Source organism: Chiloscyllium plagiosum, chromosome 38 (genome assembly GCF_004010195.1).
Source record: "Chiloscyllium plagiosum isolate BGI_BamShark_2017 chromosome 38, ASM401019v2, whole genome shotgun sequence".
NCBI lineage: Eukaryota > Metazoa > Chordata > Chondrichthyes > Orectolobiformes > Hemiscylliidae > Chiloscyllium > Chiloscyllium plagiosum.
In genome coordinates, this window is record NC_057747.1 from 10,458,769 (window position 1) to 10,475,183 (window position 16,415).

A 16,415-nucleotide genomic window follows, 5' to 3' on the forward strand; every position below is an offset into this window, starting at 1 on the left:
TAGTGGTGAATGGAGTTTAATTTAGATAAATGTGAGCTGCTACATTTTGGAAAGGCAAATCAGGGCAGGACTTACACACTTATGGTAAGGTCTTGGGAAGCGTTGGTGAACAATGAAACCTTGGAGTGCAGGTTTATTGTTCCCTGAAAGTAGAGTTGCAGGTAGGCAGGATAGTGAAGGTAGTGTTTGGTATGCTTGCCTTTACTGGTCAGTGCGCTGAGTATAGGAGTTGGGAGGTCATATTGCAACTGTAGAGGACATTGGTTAGGCCACTTTTGGGAATGCTTGTTCAGTTGTGGTCTCCCATCCATAGGAAAGTTGTGAAACTTGCAAGGGTTCAGAAAAGATTTACAAGGATATTGCCAGGGTTGAAGGGTTTGAGCTAAGGGGGGGGATTGAATAGGCTGGGGTTGTTTTCCCTGGGGCAGAGGTTGAGGGGTGACCATATAGGGGTTTATAAAATCATGAGGGGCATGGATACGTTAAACAAACAAGGTATTTTCCTTGGTAGTTGGGGGGGGTGGGGGGGGAAGAGATAGAGTCCAAAACTAGACGATATAGGTTTAGGATGAGAGGACAAAGATTTAAAAGGGGCAACTTTTTCTTGCAGAGGATGGTGTGTGTATGGAATGAGCTACCAGAGGAAGTGGTGGAGGCTGGTACAATTGCAACATTTAAAAGGCAGCTGGATGGTTATATGAACAGGAAGGGTTTAGAGGGATATGGGCTAAATGCTGGCAAATGGGACTAACTTAGGTTGGGCTATCTGGTTGGCATGGACGATTTGAACCTAAGGGTCTGTTTTCATGCTGTACATCTCTGTGACTCTATGACTCTACGAAGGGTTCTGCCATTTACCGCCTTCTTCCCACCCTCCTGCATTAGACCTTCTAATATGCATCACCTCGCATTTGTGCAGATTAAACTCCATCTGCCATTTCTCCGCCCAAGTCTCCAGCCTGTCTATATCCTGCTGTATCCTCTGGCAATCCTCCTCACTATCTGCAGCTCTCTCACAATATTGCAGCTGTCTGCAGACTTTCTAATCAGGCCATCTACGTTCTCCTCCAAATCATTTATAGTTATTCTAAACAACCGCAGTCCCAGCACTGATCCCTGCGTATATTTGGCTAATTGTGCACTAGAAGTGGGGGAGGGCGTATCTTTTCTTCAAATACTGATAATACCCAAGAGATTCGATGGGAACTTGGATTAATATATTCTTCTCGAGACATAATAGCTGATAGCATACTAAGTAGCTCAGTCCGACAATGCTTCTTTTTTTCCCCCTGTTTTAGGAATACCAGTTAACAAAACTGGCTTTGTAAACCAGTCAGTCAGTTTAAGAATCAAGTTTCCCCCAGAAAACACAGAAACCAACAGCAGCAGTAACACACTGACTGTGGCCCAGCCAGCACAGAGTCAGTCCCCTAAACTGAGGAGATTCTAAATCTCCTGTTTATTTTTAAAAACATTTTTACTTACCCCGCACTACCACCTAACAATGGTAGCGCTTATATTTTCCCCAGCATCCATGCTAACGATGCTTCCCTAGTCCCTCTGTAATATTAAGACTCTAATAATGTAGCATTCTCAAAGTGTGGTCTCAACTGTAGGATTCCATATGAATTTAGACTGACCCTCTTTGCTTTTGAATTCTGTTTTGCTAGAAACAAGCCACTGCTCTTTATTTGTATTTGTATGATTTGTTAATCTGTGCTTCCAAATTTTTTACAGATTTGAGCACCCCATAATGCCAAGTCTCTTTTATCCCACTTAGACACTTCTTCTCCAACCTCACCTCCCACCATGGAGAAAATGACCTCCTTATTCTTTGTAGCAAAACACACTACCTCGCACGTATCAATAAAAAAAAACTCAACTGGATATTTGACAAGTCTGGAGTTTCAAGAGTAAATGCTGGGAACGCCAGTGCAGGCACGGAGAAAGATTTCACTCATCCCAAACATATGACTCCTTCCAAATCTGCCTTATGTTGTAAAGATCCATTTCCTGTCCACACAGTGTGTGGCTTGCTCTTGGGAGTTCATACAGTCAATGGGGTAAGGGTTAAAAAAAAGAGCAAACACGAACTGTCGAGTTTTTATCTTGGCTGGAAAATGAACTTTCCAGGCAGTTGCCCCTGCATTTTTCACAGTTGCGATCATCTTGCTTTCAAGCTGCTTCATATTAGAGCATGAAGAGTTTCTGTTATGGCTTTGAATCCCAGATGGCAAAGGCCACCAAAAGTGATACTGTCTCCTTAAGTTTGCCGTGAAATGGACTGGGCTGCAGTTGATATCGTTGACCTTTTTAATGAGTGGAAGGGGGCTCCGTTTGGAGCTCTGTCCCTGTCTGTCCATGGCTACAGGAACCTTCAAGTGTTTCAGTAAAGGTGACATGAGACCCCCGAACCGAAGCTCAACAATGTCAGGGATCAAACCCTGCATTGGTGTTTGTGGGATTATTCTCAAATGCAGAATGGGGTAAAGCGAACAGGAACATCCATGTCTCCCTTTTCATTTCCTTTTCCTTCAGTCTCAAATCCTGCAATTGTTAGTGCTAAATTATTGTCTCAATTGATGCACCGGAGTGAGCTTTCTTCAGAAAAGTAGCTATTTTAAAAAGACAATTCTCTCCAGAAATATTAGTTATGGTACAATGGAAAATTATGTTACTGTATTGTGCGTGTAACACAATGCACATTTTAATAAGATCAGGATAATATATATACAGCGCGACGCAAAAGAATGTGTTTGATAGCTCCAATCCCTCCACAACTAATGCCAGCGTCTATGAGACCACTGCAACAGTTTGCCAATGTGCCTTCAGCAGCACCTTCCAAACCTGCAACCTGCATCAGCTAGAAAGAGAAGGGCAATAGTCGTGTGGAAACCACATACAAATTCCTCTCCAAACCACCCACCATCCTGACTTGGAACCGTTTGGATGCTCCTTCAGTGTTGCTGGGTCAAAATCCTGGAACTCCCTTTCCAATGGCACTGTGGGTGCACCAACACCACACGGACTACAGTGCTTCAACAAGATGGTTCACCACCACCTTCTCAACAGTTCAACGACAAACACTGGCCTTGTATTTTTAATAATTCATGGATGTGGGCATCAACTTCAATCTTCCACCACTAAAATCATTTAAGATGGGCCAAATGTTCCCCTCCTTTCAGTAATGACTATGCCAGACATGGGGTTGAAGCAAGCACTAACCCAGTGAACATCTTGCACTGTAAAATGGACATGAAGTTTCAAACATGGTGAGTGCTAGCCCCTGAGCAGTGAAAATATTAGATGAGGAAGGCTATGTTTAAATACACATTTTGTTTTCAGTAGATGAAGGGTTACATACAGTTTTGTTCCAGTACCAAGCCAATGAAGTACTGTATTCTCTCTCTCACTTTACTTCAGACAAAACTTTCCCATCTCGATTAATTACATACAGCAGCATCTAATTTGAAGAAAATCCCAAAGAATTTCAGCAAGGTCCAACTGGGTCACCCCATGTAAACTAGACTTCCACAGAGAGCCAGTGAATGAAATTCTTCACATACCTCTTTACAAAACACTTGATTTATTCCGTAACCTTGACCCGTTCCAGTTTCCCCAACATACTTTCAGATGTGTTACTGTCTAAAAATCCTCGTCTCTTGCCTTGATTCAAGTAAAATTTATGACACGGTTTAATTGATGATGTTAACTCAGGCTAACCTAGCTGTACAATACTCCAGTATCTAGCCTAGCTTCCAAATTTGCCACGTAAACCCATCTCCCATTGGAAATCAGGTCCACAATTGTCTTTGTGCTAGTGAGGAAAACCCCTCCTTCTGTCTCCATCCAACTTATAAAGGCATACTCATTCCTTCATCAACTCCACCCTACTTCCTCCATTCACTGGAAACTCCTTGGAATAATGACTGACCAATGCTCCCCACTCCTCCTGGTATTGTCTTCTTACTTAGGGTTCCAACCAATACATCTTTAGATATTTTATGCCCACAAAAATGCAGCAAAGCTCTGTAATAGAAGGCAACCACTTTGGCAAGAGGAACTGAAATACTCTATATGGAGTTTATACTCGCTGGTCTGAATACACAGATATTTGCCACTTCAGAGCAATTGGACTAGTCCTGACGCAGGTGGAGAGAAAATGTCAAGGCCTCAAAATGGAAAAGTAGAGAAGGATAACGAGACCATGATTAGTGTCCTTTGCCTTATGACAACTTTCAGATCTTGCTGCTGGGAACAAATTATTGTGGAGACTCGATTAAACTCTAGTTTTCTCCCCAACTTGAGTTATTGGCAAATAGCTGTAGCAGGATAGTAAAGGGAGATGCGAGTGGCTGTACAGATTCATTTTCCTTACTCCCCAGTTCTCTGCAGCAACCAACAACTGACCCTCCCAAACGTTTACCAACCCACACCTTCAGTATTCCTTCCCACTAATGGAATCACTTCTGTCACGTTCTTTATTTTGCTGAAATAACCGTGACCTTGACAATCCAATTTCACACTCTCGTTCACAGTGGCTTCAGAAGAAATAAATATTCTTGAAAACAGAGGCAAGCGCCGGACCATTTCAATAACTCTTCCCTTTTCTGAATTCTCCTCAGACGTGACAATTGATAAAACTGTCCTTGGCTGACCCAAGGATACTGCAGAAAATCCCATAGGCAGAACGATCGATTCTCACAGCAGAATGCAGTCACATTGGAGGCAGCAATCCAAATTCTGATAGTGTCGAGCAGGCCACTTTTACAGGATTAAAAACTTCAAGATGAAATGTCTGGTCCACATCATTTTCTTTCTGGCTGAACTTGGTGGAAAAAAAGTGCTGACTGAACCCTTCAACACATGGACCAGCCTTGCATCACTGGTTATCTATCTGCAAAGGGCCACAGGACATTCCATCAGTGCAAGACGCTGTTCCCAGTGTTGTAAAAGTCAAAACCAATAGCATCATGAGAAGATGGGCAATTGACATTCTCAGAGCAAGTCACTCACCTACAATGGTTCAAATGCTTTCTGACATAGTTTCACAGTGGAATCGAAGTGTTAGAGGGGCAGGGCGAGTGCATTGTCAAGAGTGTGGTGCTGGAAAAGCACAGCAGGTCAGGCAGCATCCGAGGAGCAGGAGAATCGACATTTCGGGCATAAGCCCTTCATCAAGAATGAGGGCTTCATTCCAGATCCCTGATGAGGCGCTCATTCCTAATGAAGGGCTTATGCCCGAAACGTCGATTCTCCTACTCCTCGGATGCTGCTTGACCTGCTGTGCATTTCCAGCACCATACTCCCGACTCTGATCTCCAGCATCTGCAGTCCTCCAGGGAAGACTTTCTCCAGGGTGACTGCATTAACACGAAAGGCGCTAAAATAAAAAGGACATGTTTTGCTTAGCAACAACAGTTAAAAAAATGACAACAAAGCTGCTCAAACGCCTTGCTTGTTTTGAACATTAAGTTGGTACATCAAACATGCAGCTGCATCTGCCATTAATGACCCTGATGGCCTCAAGCGCTCTTTGGCAAGCGGAAATAATGAAACGGATTCCGTAATATTCGCAAACTACCTTAAGCTTGACTTTTCCTGCATCAGTGCCATGACTGAGCACTGACTGAGGAAGGGTCACTGGACCCGAAACATTGACTCTGATTTCTCTCCAGATGTTGCCGAACCTGCTGAGCTTTTCCAGCAATTTCTGCTTTTGTTTTTGATTTACAGCATCTACAGTTCTTTCCGTTTCCATCAGAATATACAGAGTTTACGACATCTCTGCTGGGTAGAAGAAACGAAAAGGATCCATATTCCTGGATTCATTGCGTGATGTTAATTCTGTTCTTACTGCGTAATTTCAAACTGCTTCCTACTTTATTTGGATAACACATCAGATACAAGTAACCAGGTTAGCAATAGGATTGGAGACTATTGAGACGGCAATTGATTAAATGACAATTGAACAAGTTAGAGGTGGCCAAGACTATCTTTGGGTCACAGAAGATCAGGGTTGAGGATTGGAGAAGTGAAGATTGATGAGTATTCTTCAGTATGGCATTTGTGACAGGAAGCCCTGAAGCAATGTTTATCCTCGATAGGTTAAATGGTTAGATAGTGACCACATAATCTTAGAAGGAGCTGTTTGATGGCTTGCTCGGACTTCCTATAAGTTAACAAGTGCTCTCCTGTTAAAGTATTATACTAAGGTGTTCGGGAACTGGGATAGATATTTACCTGTACAGAAATGGTATTATACAACCTGGAGCAGATGGGATTTCAGCCCAGGTCTCCTGGCTCAGAGGGAAGGACAGTCCAACTGTACCACAAGAGCTCGTTTATGATTTGGATACTACTTCATTGACCGTTTGAGAAACCTGACTAATTAATTCATGAAAAAACATCCAATTCTCAGAAATAGACCTGAATGTAATTATGAGAGAAAGTGGGGACTGCAGATGCTGGAGATCAGTGTCGAAAGGTGTGCCACTGAAAAGGCACAGCAGGTCAGGCAGCATCTGAGGGAGCAGGGGAGTTGATGTTTTGGGCATAAGTCAGGAATGTAACTATGTCCAGTTAAGAGGTGGTGAAGTCATTGCTCCTTTGTTGTAACTCATTGAGAGCAAGACATTTGTGAGAAATTATTGAGCAGTACATCATTCTCATGAAACAGATCTGTTTTGCTATGCCAGCATATTTTGTCGAGATGTTTGGTGCGCAGTAATGTTGCAGGTAAGTTTGTGCAAGGTGTAAACAACTGCCTTGGCTCAAAGTAAAGTTTCTCAAAATTCAAGTTTGACTTTTGGCTTCTATTGACTTGAACTCTTTGGTGAGACTCATCCCCGGGGCCGAGACACTGAGCTGACTGCTGACACCTCAGTCACACGAAGAATGAGACGCAGAATGACAGGCCAATATTTAGAGATGCTTCCTTGCCAGAAATATTCTTGTAAAAAGTTGAAACAGCTTTTTGTTTAAAGCTAAAATGGGTTGAGTGGTAGCATCCAACAGACCTTACAATGTGTGGCTGTGGTGTAAATGGAGCTAAAACAGTGAAACTGTGCTTGCATTGTTCCACCCCTCCTACCTCTGTAGTTAAGTCCTATTCCACAGCACGCCAACAAAAGCTTTCAAACAGCTCGGTTTTATGAAATCTCCCTTATATTGAATATTGCACAAAGGCCCAATACTCTAAAAGCTGAAGACATAACTTTACACAGTTTTAAGGTAAGAGGGGAAGGACTTAAAAGGGACCTAAGGGGCAACTTTTTCACGCAGAGAGTGGTACGTGTATGGAATGAGCTGCCAGAGGAAGTGGTGGAGGCTGGTACAATTACAACATTTAAAAGGCTGGATGGGTATAGGAATAGGAAGGGTTTAGATGGATATGGACCAAATGGTGACAACTGGGTCTCGATTTGTCTAGGGTATCTTGTCAGCATGGACAAGTTGGACCAAAGGCTCTGTTTCCATGCTGTACATCTCTATGACTCGATGGCAGCTGTCTCAGCCACCCACATACTGTTCACAGTTTTGAGATAACATGTATACTACAGTGGGTGGGGGGGGGGGGGACGAGCAAGTGGTTTCATTTTATTTAGCTGATGGGCAAAATTTTATACTTCTGGCTGACTTGTTTGCGGGTAATTGGTAAAATGTGCTGGACACCTTGCTTATCTATCTGTCTGCACTGTTGGAGCGTTTTCACAAGTGGTGGGCTATGAATCCAGCAGATCTCCTGCCTTTGTCCCAGTTGAGGGAGGGAGGTATTTAAGGTATCAATTGATCTCCACCTATTGGCCACTTATCGCTATCTCCTGGGCAGCGATCTGAGGTTGGTGATAGGTTAGAAACCCAGGGAGTAAAATGGCTTGGGTTTTAAATGGGAAGAAAGAGGGTGTCTCCTCTATCACTCAGAGGCCCTCACGCGGTTCAGACAGCCCTACATTTTCTGTGGTAACACTCCTACCCACCCAGGCCATTCTGCCTCCTGATAACTCTTGCCCCAGACCTGGTAATCAAGTCCCAGCAAGCACCTCCACCAAGGAGTATTACTGGGGACTGGGTGCAGTCCCAACGGTGACCAGTACTACCGACGGCGCTGCTAAGACCAAAGAATTGTCATTCCGGATCTGATCCCAGAGTGGTGGGGGTGTGGACGTCCCACCTCAAAGGTAATTAATACTCCCGGACTTAATTGCCCCCAACCCCCCCCCCCCCCGAGAGCTGCCAGCCCAATCAAATGCAGTGTCACCCCTCACAGTGGTCAGTGCTGAGGCTGGAGCTCCAGGATGAGGGCACCAGAAGGGTACTGCAGCCCTGAAGAGTCAAGTGCCATGGAATTGGGGTGCAGAGACAAAGTTATTGCTGCAGGAGCAGCCAATAACACCAGAGGCTCTCCTAGCAGTCATAGAGCAGTCATCAAAGAGGGCACCATCTCCTCCCACAATCCCTACTAGCAATCTATTGGGAGGCAGCTGAGGTTTACTTGTCCACAAGGTAGGGGGGTCTCCCCATTTGGGCCAAGTGCACTCTGGCTTTTCCTCTGGCCAAGGACTCACTGGCAGCTGAATGGATGGCCAAAGTGCAATATGCCCATGGTAGTGTCCCACTCCTATCCCAACCATATTGCCAGCCCTCACTTCCCTCCCCATTGCCAATGATCGAGGGAAACCATAGACTAATACAGATAAACAAGATTCAATGTCAGGAAGCTCCTAGAACGTCAATGACGCTATTACATCTGTCACATAACCAGAAAACGCGGGAGAAACTCAACTGCTCAGGCAACATCTGTGGAGGGAGAAACCCGAGTTAACATTTTGAGTCCAATATGATTCTTCATGAGAACCATTTCCCTCTTCACAGACACTGCTAGACTTGCTGAATTTCTCCAGCACTTTTCTTTTTATTTCAGAATTTCCAGCAACTATTGGATTTTGCTTCTATAATGAGGGTAATTCCTCTGAAGCCCATTTGTTTTGTTTTAAAACAAGGAGTTTTCACGGCTCCCTATTTTACAGTTAACAATTTTTGAAGTCAAAACTGTTGGTTTGGGACAGGCCTGAGGTATTCCTATCATTTTCCAAAGGAAGTCCAACTGAATGACATCAGCCCCACCACCAGTGGGTTTACAACATGGAACAGCTGGCAGTGACAGTCCAGGTAAAATGTACAATTGAGCCTGGGCATTTTGGGATATCGCAAGCCAGGCAGACTCAGGAGGTGGAGGAGACGACATTTCAAGTGCAACCTTTCTTCAGGAAAGGGAGTGGGTGTGGGGGCAGCTCCAGATGAAGGGGGTGGCAGAGGCAAGGTGGTGAAGTGGAGATAGGTGAAAACAGGTAGAGGGTACGGCCTGGTTGGTTAATGGGAGGAATAAATCCAGTTGGTGGCAGGGAGGAGCGGAAGGGGAGATGGAGGGGTTGGGAAGGCAGTCAAGGATTTGGGAAGAGAGGTTATTTGAAATTGGAGAACTCAATGTTAGGTCCTCCAGGCTGGAGGCTGTCCAGGCGGAAGATGACGTGCTGTTCCTCCAATTTGTGGTGTGGTTCGTTGTGGCAATGGAGGAGGCCAAGGATGGTCATGTTGGAAAGGGAGTGGGAAGGGGAATTAAAATGGGTGGTGACTGGGAGGTCCAATCGGCCCCTGTGGGCCCGGCTGCGATGCTTGGCGAAATCATTCCTTAAGTTTACGTTTGGTCTCCCCGACGTAGAGAAGGTCATATTGGGATCACCTGATACAGTAAACTAGGCTGGAGGAGAGGCAGGTGAATCTCTGTCTCACCTGGATGGACTGTTTGGGACCCTGGATAAGGGTGAGGGTGATGGTATACCCGGCATGGTTAATACAATGAGAATGAAGCTGTTCATAGATATTTTCTAAACAAGCTGCATGGAGATGTTATTACACATCGAAGCAGCAGGTGAGACTGGAACCAGATCTCCTAGTTCAGAGGTACGGAATTACCACTATGCTACACGATCCCCTTGGCGAGACTTTTATACAGTACTTAGCCCAACTGGAGTATTTCCCAAAAGTGCTAATGAAGGCCTTTGTTGAAGCGTTGTAGCGTAGGAACTAAAAAGTGAAGAAAAAGGAGTGTAAAACACCCCAGTTGCAATTACAAGGCAAATTGCATTTCGTTAATTTCATTTCTTGCATGCAGACTCCCCACAGTGTACGCTTGCTGCTGGTGTGTTAATTAGTGTCAAGTCACTGTTGTCTGCTGTCCGTTAGTGATCCTGGCAAAACACACAGCACAGTTCACAGCAGGCAAGTGTGGATGTTATCAATAAACTGATAACATTCCAGAAAATAAAGCTGCAGTGGGAGGAGGAGATGCTGGTGGGATGTGTCCACCTCCCTCCCCACCTCACCTTGGTTTCTTAAAGGTTCCAATTCAGCCTGGGTTTTGGGTGGGGGTGGGGTGGGGGTCAGTCGGGCTGGCCAACCTCCCTTGGAAACCTGCAAATATAGACACTAAGAACATCAAGTCTACCCCACTCTCTGCAGTTGCTCAAAAGGTGTCTATGAAGGCGAAGACAAGAGAAATGAAGTAGAAATATTAAAAACTCAAACCTGCAGCCTACAATAGAACAGGAAAGAGGGACTGTACATGATTTTGAAAGGAATTTTTATTTTTTAGATTAGATTAGATTAGATTACTTAGTGTGGAAACAGGCCCTTCGGCCCAACAAGTCCACACCGCCCCGCCGAAGCGCAACCCACCCATACCCCTACATTTACCCCTTACCTAACATTACGGGCAATTTAGCATGGCCAATTCACCTGACCTGCACATCTTTGGAGTGTGGGAGGAAACCGGAGCACCCGGAGGAAACCCATGCAGACACGGGGAGAACGTGCAAACTCCACACAGTCAGTCCTTGAACCCCAGGGCATCAATGTGGACTTCACCAATTTCCTCATTTCCCCTCCCCTCAACTTACCCCAGTTCCAACCTTCCAGCGCAGCACCGTCCTCATGACCTGCCCTACCTGTCCATCTTCCTTCCCACCTATCTGTACCACCCTCCCCTCTGACCTATCACCTTTACCCCCACCTCCATCCACCTATCGCACTCTCAGCTACCTTCCCCCCACAGCCCCACCCTCCTCCCATTTATGTCTCCATCCTGGGGGCTCCCGGCCTCATTCCTGATGAAGGGCTTTTGCCTGAAACATCGATTTTCCTGCTCCTCAGACGCTGCCTGACCTGCTGTGCTTTTCCAGCACCACATTCTTGACTCTAATCTCCAGCATCTACAGTCCTCACTTTTGCCTGATCTTCCTTAGTGCCTGTGCTGTAGTTATACTCACAGCACTATGAGAAAGGGAGAGCAGTGGCAGTGAAGGGATGGTGATGTTGCTCTAGGTCACGATGCTGCATGGTTTGGAGGGAAACTTGACGATCCCATGTCTTTGCTGTCTCATCCTCATGTGCTCACAGGAGGTGCTATAGAAGGAGTATTGGTGAGTTGATGCAGTGCATTGTGTAGATGAGTCACACTGTTACATCGCTGTACACAACAGAAGGAAGAGGCTGCTAGAGATGGTGAATGGGAGACCAAACAAATTGGCTACCCAGTCCTGGATGGTGTCAAGCTTCTTGAGTGTTATTGGGGCTGAACTCTATTGGTGGAGGATTTCAGGACTATGGGGCACATTTTAAAGGTGAGCGAAGAAAGATCTACTATGGGGCACATTTTAAAGGTGAGCGAAGAAAGATCTAAAAAAAAAAGAAACAGGGGCATTTCTTTTTAAGCACAGTGAGTGGTTTGTGTGTGAAATGAACTTCCAGAGGAAGTGATGGATGCAGGTACAGTTACAATGTTTAAAACATATTTCTTAAGTACACGAATAAGAAATGGTTGGAGGGATATGAGCCGAGAGCAGGCAAGCGAGACTAGTTTAGCTTGGGATTATGTTCTGGTTGGACCGGAGGGTGGGTTTCCATGCTATATGACTCAATGGCTCATCCAGACAAGTGGGGAGCATTCCATCACATTCCTGACTTGTGTCTTGTTGGCAGTGGACAGGTTTGAGGATGGGGGGGGGGAACGGGCAGGTAGGAAGTGAATTAATGGCTGCAGGATTTCTAACCTCCAGCAATTAGACACACAAGAGAAATAAACTTGCGGTGCTGTGGTTCCCCTGATCCTTGGATGTTGCCTGACCTGCTGCGCTTTTCCAGCAACACATTTTCAAGCTCTTCCTGTGTCATTACCAACTTTGTGTCTATTACTTTTCGCATTGCAGCCAATTCTTTCTCCTGGAAGGTCAGGTTCAAAGTGATGCTGCAAAACAATAAAAATTGGCAGAACTCCTGAAATTCCTGGCCATCAGGGTCAGTGCAAAAGAGATGGTAGGTGACCGTAGTTATTGGGTTAGACTGACAAACGCTGTATGCTGGCAACACCTTTCGGAACGTCTTGTTAGGTAAGCAGAACTGGAGATTCAGCTGAAGTGTGGGTAACACCAATTGCTGGAATAACAGTATCACTTCTGCAAATGTAGTAAGAACATTTCCTTTTTAAGAAACATCACTCCCCTCCTGTGATCACCCATTCAGAGAGGCGCCGGTATCTTTCAGAAAACCTGCAATTAATTCACACAGTGCAGTGAAATCACGCCAAGACACCACAAGAACGTTTCTATACTCCTTTGAAAACACCCACAATGGGGAGTAGGTTCTGCTAATCGAAGACCTTCAGTTTAAACTTCAGTAAAGACCTAGGGTTAATTGGGCACATTCGCCAGAAACAGTTGCGCTTTGTTGGGGTTCAGGATAGGTGGGAATTATGGTCGTTTTCCTAGTGGGGACAATTGGGTGGGGACACCCTGGTTTCTTTTCAGTTTACCTGCGCGATTGCAAAAGATCAGACCACATTTGCCAACACCAGTTTTTTTTTGGGGGGGGGTGGGGGAGGGGAATAGAGGAAAGAGTGTAAAATCTTTATCCGGGCGCACAAATCCTGCCTGGTTAACATATTCATGAAGGTAACCACTGGTGATTAATACATTCACCTCGACACTGTTACAACCTTTGAACTCCCAGCGAAATTCCAAACTCGAGTCATTGCATTTCTCAAACACTTAGGAAGTGACACCAACAGCTGAGTCAAGCATTCAAAACGGGGGGGGGGGGGGGGGAGAATAAAAATTACAATAATCTTTTGCCTGCTCTGCTAGCTAACGTGTTAAAGGCAGAAAGTTGGGAGACAGGATTGTTGTAACTGAAGAGAGATACCTCTTGGTTGCTGGGGTGGTTTGATCCTCTTTCTACAACAGCACTGCCCCATGCCCCCGCTTCCTCGCACAGGTCTCTAGCGGGATGTCATCCCCAGGTTCTTCATTCATTCAGAGGGCTAGCCGCATGTGGAGTTCAGGCTTCGGACAGCCCTGGTGCGAGCAAGGGGAGAGCTGTCCCAGTGTAGCATTTTTCCAAGTTGTTGCAGCTTTGTATTCATTCCAGTCTTCAATCCCTCTCTCTGTCTGTCTGTCTCTCGCCTGGAGTTCCTGCACTCTGTAGACTGGCACCCTCTCTGTTTGTCTGTCTCTCTCTCTCTCTCTCACCAGAGATGTACTGTCCAGCCCATCAGTAGCAATTGCAATACACAGGCTTGGCTAATCAATTGTAGAAGGAGTGGATTGTTAGAGGAGAGGGATCCTGTGTTTATACCACTTCCCCCCCTCTCTCTCTCTTCCCCTACCTGGTAGAAACCTGTCCTCCCCCTCCCGCCGCCTTCCCCATTCCACCCCGCAGCTTATTAATTATGTCTCCTTGCTTTGAAGATGTGATAAACGGCCGCGGGGGAATTTAATATGCGTCGGCAGATGCCTTTTCCAATAGCTACAGGGAAACAGAATTTAACCAGCAGTACGGAATGAATTCCCTTCTCCCACCTCCCCCAACAAAAAAAAACCCTCCATAAGGATCAACCCACTGGCTGTAAAGTGGTTTAAACTATACAGAGAACGACAATGGTATTACCTGGCCTCGATTATAAAGCCAAATTAATCCCACTGCTCGCCTGGGGTAAGACCACAGCCTGGGTCGGGTCGGAGTCACCGAATCCCGACAGTGCGGGAGCAGACCATTCGGCCCATCGAGTCCACAACGACCCTCCAAACAGCACCCCACCCAGACCCACCACATCCCTGTAACCCTACATTTCCCATGGCTAACCCACTGAGTCTGCACACCCCTGGACACTGTGGGCAATTTAGCATGGCCAACCCCACATTTTTGGACTGTGCGAGGAAACTTTGGAAAGAGTTCAGTGGAGATTTACTAGGATGTTGCCTGGTAAGGAAGGAAGGGGGAAAAGGGGAGGAAACGGAGGCTGTTTTCGTTGGAGAGGTGACTTAATCGAGATGTATAAGACAATCGGAGGGTTAGAAAGGATGGACAGTGAGAGCCTGTTTCCTCAGATGGTGAAGGCTAACATCACAGGACATAACTTTAAATTGAGGGGTGATAGATTTCGGACAGATATTGGGGTAGTTTTTTTACTCAGAGTAGTAGGGGCTTGGAATGGCCTGCCTGCAACAGTAGTAGACTCAACGATGTTAAGGGCATTTAAATTGGACATACATATGGTTAATATTGGAACGATGTAGGTTAAATGGACATCAGGATAGTTTCACAGGTCAGCACAACATCAAGGGCTGGTACTGCACTGTAACATTCTGTGTTCTATAAACCAGAGCAAACCCACACAGACAAGAGAGAGAATGTGCAAACTCCACTCAGACAGTCGCCTGAGGGTGGGATTGAATCTAGGTCCCTGGCGCTGTGAGGCAGCAGTGCTAACCACTGAGCTGCTGTACTGGTATGCAGACTGGTGTTGCTGAATTCATCAACTTCAGAAATCACACAACACCAGGTTATAGTCTAACAGGTTTATTTGGGAGCACTAGCTTTCGGAGCGTCCCTCCTTCATCAGGTGATTGTGGAGAATAAGATTGTAAGACACAGAATTTATAGCAAAAGTTTACAGTGTGATGTAACTGAAATTATATATTGAAAAAACCAGGATTGTTTGTTAAGTCTCTCACCTTTTAGAATGGCCATGTTGGTATCAGTGTCATGTTTCAGTTACATCACACTGTAAACTTTTCAAATAAACCTGTTGGACTATAACCTGGTGTTGTGGGATTTTTAACTTTGTACACCCTAGTCCAACACCGGTGCCTCCAAATCATCTCCAGAAAGGTCAGCTTCAGCTGATTGATCATATTCTCACCAAGCCTCAGGTGCAGGAATCTGGGCTGCTTTCAAAGAGAGGAAATGGAGAACCTAAGATAGAGGCTGTTGATGCACTGGGTTAGCAATCCTCCAGGGTGGACTCTGGTACAATTACAACATTTAAAAGGCATCTGGATGGGTATATGAATAGGAAGGGTTTGGAGGGATATGGGCCGGTGCTGGCAGGTGGGACTAGATTGGGTTGGGATATCTGGTCGGCATATCTGTTTCCATGCTGTACATCTCTACGACTCTATGCCTGCACTGGGGTCTTCCAGCATGGAAGATCAACCTCCAAGACACTGTTACAAAAAGAAAAGTTGCAGTATTGAGCTAAAAATATTTATTTTTATTACCTTTGACTGCAGTAGTTGAATTGTTATAAACGGAAATATAATTTGGAGGTGCCGATGTTGGACTGGGGTGTACACGATACCAGGTTATAGTCCAATACATTTATTTGAAAGCACTAGCTTTCAGAGCACAGCTCCTTCATCAGGTGGTTGTGGAGTATAAAGATCATAGGACACAGAATTTATAGCAAAAGTTTACCATGTGATGTAACTGAAATTATATATTAAAAAAGACTTGATTGTTTGTTAAGTCTCTCAATTTTAGAATGGGATGTTGGTTTCAGTTCTTTCATATGTAAACTCCAGAACTTTTGTAAAGTTACATTCGCAAGTGAACTTTAACAATACGTGCCATGTTGGCCCAGATAATGCATTGAAGGTGTGAGGTGCCCTGTGTGAGGCTGTCTGTGCCACAATGTTCAGACTGATTCTATTTCTAAAAATGGAATTTACAGAATCTTACATGGATTCATGCCATTTTTGAACAAAATAAAATCTAATTCTGCAAGTACAAATTCACCCCACAAACTTATATGTGTGTGTGCATGTGCGTGTTTGTGCACGGGATGGCGGGGGGGGGGGTGCGCGGGAAGCGGTTATGAGTGTCTGTGAGAGACAGTGTGAGAGTGAGTGAGTGAGTGTGTATGTTTGTGTGTGTGTGTGTGTAAGTAAATGGGCATAAGTCTGTGAGAGTGTGTGTGAGTGTAAAGGGGTATAAGTCTGTGAGAAGGTCCGTATGTATGTGTGAGCTTAAGAGAATGCGTCTATGTGAATATATGGGTCTGTAGGAGTGTGTGTCTCAGT

At 45.2% G+C, this 16,415-nt stretch overlaps 1 protein-coding gene across 2 annotated transcripts in view; it reads right to left on the minus strand.

Annotated features, from left to right (window-relative positions):
- Nucleotides 1-16,415, minus strand: part of LOC122541810 (rho GTPase-activating protein 22-like) — a 330,924-nt gene that overhangs the window by 182,604 nt on the left and 131,905 nt on the right. The window contains exon 1 of one of the 2 annotated variants that reach the window (XM_043678818.1): nucleotides 13,258-13,634. The exons of the other annotated variant lie outside the window; for it this stretch is intronic. Coding sequence (XP_043534753.1) covers nucleotides 13,258-13,309 — 52 coding nt within the window. The 5' untranslated portion in view covers nucleotides 13,310-13,634. Of the gene's footprint in view, nucleotides 1-13,257; nucleotides 13,635-16,415 lie in introns of those variants that run through there. 2 annotated transcript variants of the gene reach the window in all.